At 37.2% G+C, this 3,376-nt stretch overlaps 1 protein-coding gene across 1 annotated transcript; it reads right to left on the reverse strand.

Annotated features, from left to right (window-relative positions):
• Positions 1-591: 591 nt before the first annotated feature.
• On the reverse strand, positions 592-1,002 carry LOC120861918 (cytochrome c oxidase subunit 6C). Its single transcript, XM_040237820.1, has one exon. The coding sequence runs from the start codon at positions 940-942 to the stop codon at positions 718-720; it is 225 nt and encodes a 74-aa protein (XP_040093754.1). The 5' UTR covers positions 943-1,002; the 3' UTR covers positions 592-717.
• Positions 1,003-3,376: the final 2,374 nt, after the last annotated feature.

A 3,376-nucleotide genomic window follows, 5' to 3' on the forward strand; every position in this document is an offset into this window, starting at 1 on the left:
TCAGGTGGCCAAAGTATTGGAGTTTCAGCTTCAGCATCAGTCCTTCCAATGAATATTCAGGACTGATTTCCTTTAGGATGGACTGGTTTGATCTCCTTGCAGTCCAAGGGACTCTCAAGAGTCTTCTCCAACACCACAGTTCAAAAGCATCAGTTCTTCGGTGCTCAGCTTTTATAGTCCAACTCTCACTTCCATACATGACTACTGGAAAAACCATAGATTTGACTAGACCTTTGTTGGCATAGTAATGTCTCTGCTTTTTAATATGCTGTCTAGGTTGGTCATAACTTTCCTTCCAAGGAGTAAGCATCTTTTAATTTCATGACTGTACCCACCATCTGCAGTGATTTTGGAGCCCCCTAAAATAAAATCTGTTACTATTTCCATTGCTTCCCCATCTATTTGCCATGAAGTGATGAGACCGGAAGCCTTGATCTTAGTTTTCTGAATGTTGAGTTTTAAGCCAACTTTCACTCTCCTCATTCACTTTTATCAAGAGGCTCTTTAGTTCTTCTTTACTTTCTGCCATAACACTGGTATCATCTGCATATCTGAGGTTATTGATATTTCTCCTGGCAATCTTTTTTTTTTTTTGTTAATTGTTTATTTATTGAGAGACTATTTCTCACCCCAGATAGTCAGTTTCATAGTTCAGGAGCACAGGAAAGTGACAAACTTCCAAGGAACTCAACCCAAAGAGATTCTTTATATTCCAAATCACTTTGCACTCTGAAAGATACCAGCCTTCCTCATCTCCTCAAAATCTTTCATGGAATCATAATTTCTGTAGAAGTCTGCATATGCCTTCTTTCTTTTTTCAGCCACAGCAAACTTATAGAAAGTTGCAAACCCCAGGGAGACCATGAATGCTCCAACAATATGAAATCGCAGACGTTTGGCCAGGAGGCCACGCATCTGAGGTTTTGCCAAAGCAGTGGACATGGCAGTTTTTCCTCTCGACGGCTCAACCGCGACGTCCTCTCAGGCTGATGGAGAAATGGACCTCTCCTGGCAATCTTGATTCCAGCTCGTGCTTCATCCAGCCCAGCATTTCTCATGATGTACTCTGGATAGAAGTTAAATAAGCAGGGTTTCAATATATAGCCTTGACGTACTCCTTTCCCTATTTGGAAACAGTCTGTTGTTCCATGTCCAGTTCTAACTGTTGCTTCCTGACCTGCATACACATTCTCAAGAGGCAGGTCAGGTGGTCTGGTATTCCCATCTTTTTATGAATTTTCCTCAATTTGCTGTGATCCACATAGTCAAAGGCTTTGGCATAGTCAATAAAATGGAAATAGAGGTTTTTCTGAAACTCTCTTGCTTTTTCAATGATCCAGTGGATGTTGGCAATTTGATCTCTGGTTCCTCTGCCTTTTCTAAAACCAGCTTGAACATCTGGAAGTTCACGGTTCACATACTGTTGAAGCCTGGCTTGGAGAATTTTGAACATTACTGTACTAGCATGTGAGATGAATGCAATTGTGTGGTACTGTGAGCATTCGTTGGCATTGCCTTTCTTTGGGATTGGAATGAAAACTGACCTTTTCCAGTCCTGTGGCCACTGCTGAGTTTTCCAAATTTGCTGGCATTTTAAGTGCAGCACTTTTACAGCATCATCTTTTAGGATTTGAAATAGCTCAATTGGAATTTCATCACTTCCACTAGCTTTGTTCGTAGTGATGCTTTCTAAGGCCCACTTGACTTCACGTTCGAGGATGTCTGGCTCTAGGTTAGTAATCACACCATCGTGATTATCTTGGTCATGAAGATCTTTTTTGTACAGTTCTTCTGTGTATTCTGCCACCTCTTCTTAATATCTTCTGCTTCTGTTAGATCCAGACCATTTCTGTCCTTTATTGAGCCCATCTTTGCATGAAATGTTCCCTTGGTATCTCTATTTTCTTGACGAGATCTCTAGTCTTTCCCATTCTATTGTTTTGCTCTATTTCTTTGCACTGATCACTGAGGAAGGCTTTCTTATCTCTCCTTGCTATTCTTTGGAACTCTGCATTCAAATGGGTATATCTTTCCTTTTCTCCTTTGCCTTTCACTTCTTTTCACAGCTATTTGTAAGGCCTCCTCAGACAGCCATTTTGCTTTTTTGCATTTCTTTTTCTTGGGGATGGTTTTGATCTCTGTCTCCTGTACAATGTCATGAACCTCTGTCCATAGTTTTTCAGGCACTCTGTCAGATCTAAACCCTTGAATCTATTTTTCACTTCCACTGTATAATCGTAAGGGATTTTATTTAGGTCATACCTGAATGGTCTAGTGGTTTTCCCTACTTTCTTCAATTTAAGTCTGAATTTTGCAATAAGGAGTTCATGATCTGAGCCCTTTTGTCATGTAACCTAATTTTTAAAGGTGTTAGGGATTAGGACGTGGACATCTTTGGGGGATCATTATTTCATCTACCTTAATACTAGTTAACTTATGAGAGTTCTTCCTATTCTATCAAGGATTCTAAATTTTGTAAGTACTCTGTGAGGTATATTAGTGCAAAAAGATAGTATGTAAGTACTGAATAATGCATAAGAATTTCAACTACAGAAATTATTATAAGTTTTTATGTCTTGCTAAATTCACAGAACTCTTTTTTCCATTGGATACATTAAAACATAAAAAATCACAGTGATTACTTTCTACTAGTAATTCAGAATGTATCCGAATTATCATATTTTAACACTTTAATCTGTACACCAAGTTTAGGGTGAGGATCATTTTACTCTCAAAGATCTACTTAAAATTAAAAATTAAGAGGCTTTTTCTATGTTAACCAGTCAATGAGAATATTATCATGATGGTTCAGTAAGTACTTGAGAATTAAAATTTGGTAAAATGTTTTAAATTAAGTTCTTTGTACCTCATTTGCAATTTGCTTTGTTTTTTTATGCAGTGGGAAAATGCAAATGTTTCTCAAAGGAGCTTTCATATTCATAAAATATTCTCAAATCCCATGGGGTTTATCATGAACATTAAACTTGCCTTATTATTTTTCAGGTCAGTGTAGCCAAAGAGGGAACTTTTAAAATAATACCATGCTTTGGGGTGCGGTGCCAGGTGTTAGTTTCATCACTTTTATTAAATCAAATGTTATTATAAAAGCAATACTTAAAAAAAAAAAAGACAAAATAACTGTAGCTTTCAATTTCCCAGTAATGAATATATCCTTGAAAGTAATTACTGCAGTCCCCAAACAGAGAGAATGGTTTAAAATGATAATGTGAAATAATTCTACTTTCATGATCTTGTATTGCTCTTTTAACATTAACATTTTGGTTTAAATTCTTGAATACGATTCCTTTGCTCTGCTTGTTTTGTAGATGTTCTTTTCCCTGGAGGATTTTTCAGAATATTGCATCAGCTTGTGTTT

This window comes from Oryx dammah, unplaced genomic scaffold (assembly GCF_014754425.2).
Source record: "Oryx dammah isolate SB20612 unplaced genomic scaffold, SCBI_Odam_1.1 HiC_scaffold_3, whole genome shotgun sequence".
NCBI lineage: Eukaryota > Metazoa > Chordata > Mammalia > Artiodactyla > Bovidae > Oryx > Oryx dammah.

Bases quoted from the DNA above. Each gene is read 5' to 3' on its own strand.
- LOC120861918 (XM_040237820.1), bottom strand. From the start codon at position 942: ATGTCCACTGCTTTGGCAAAACCTCAGATGCGTGGCCTCCTGGCCAAA.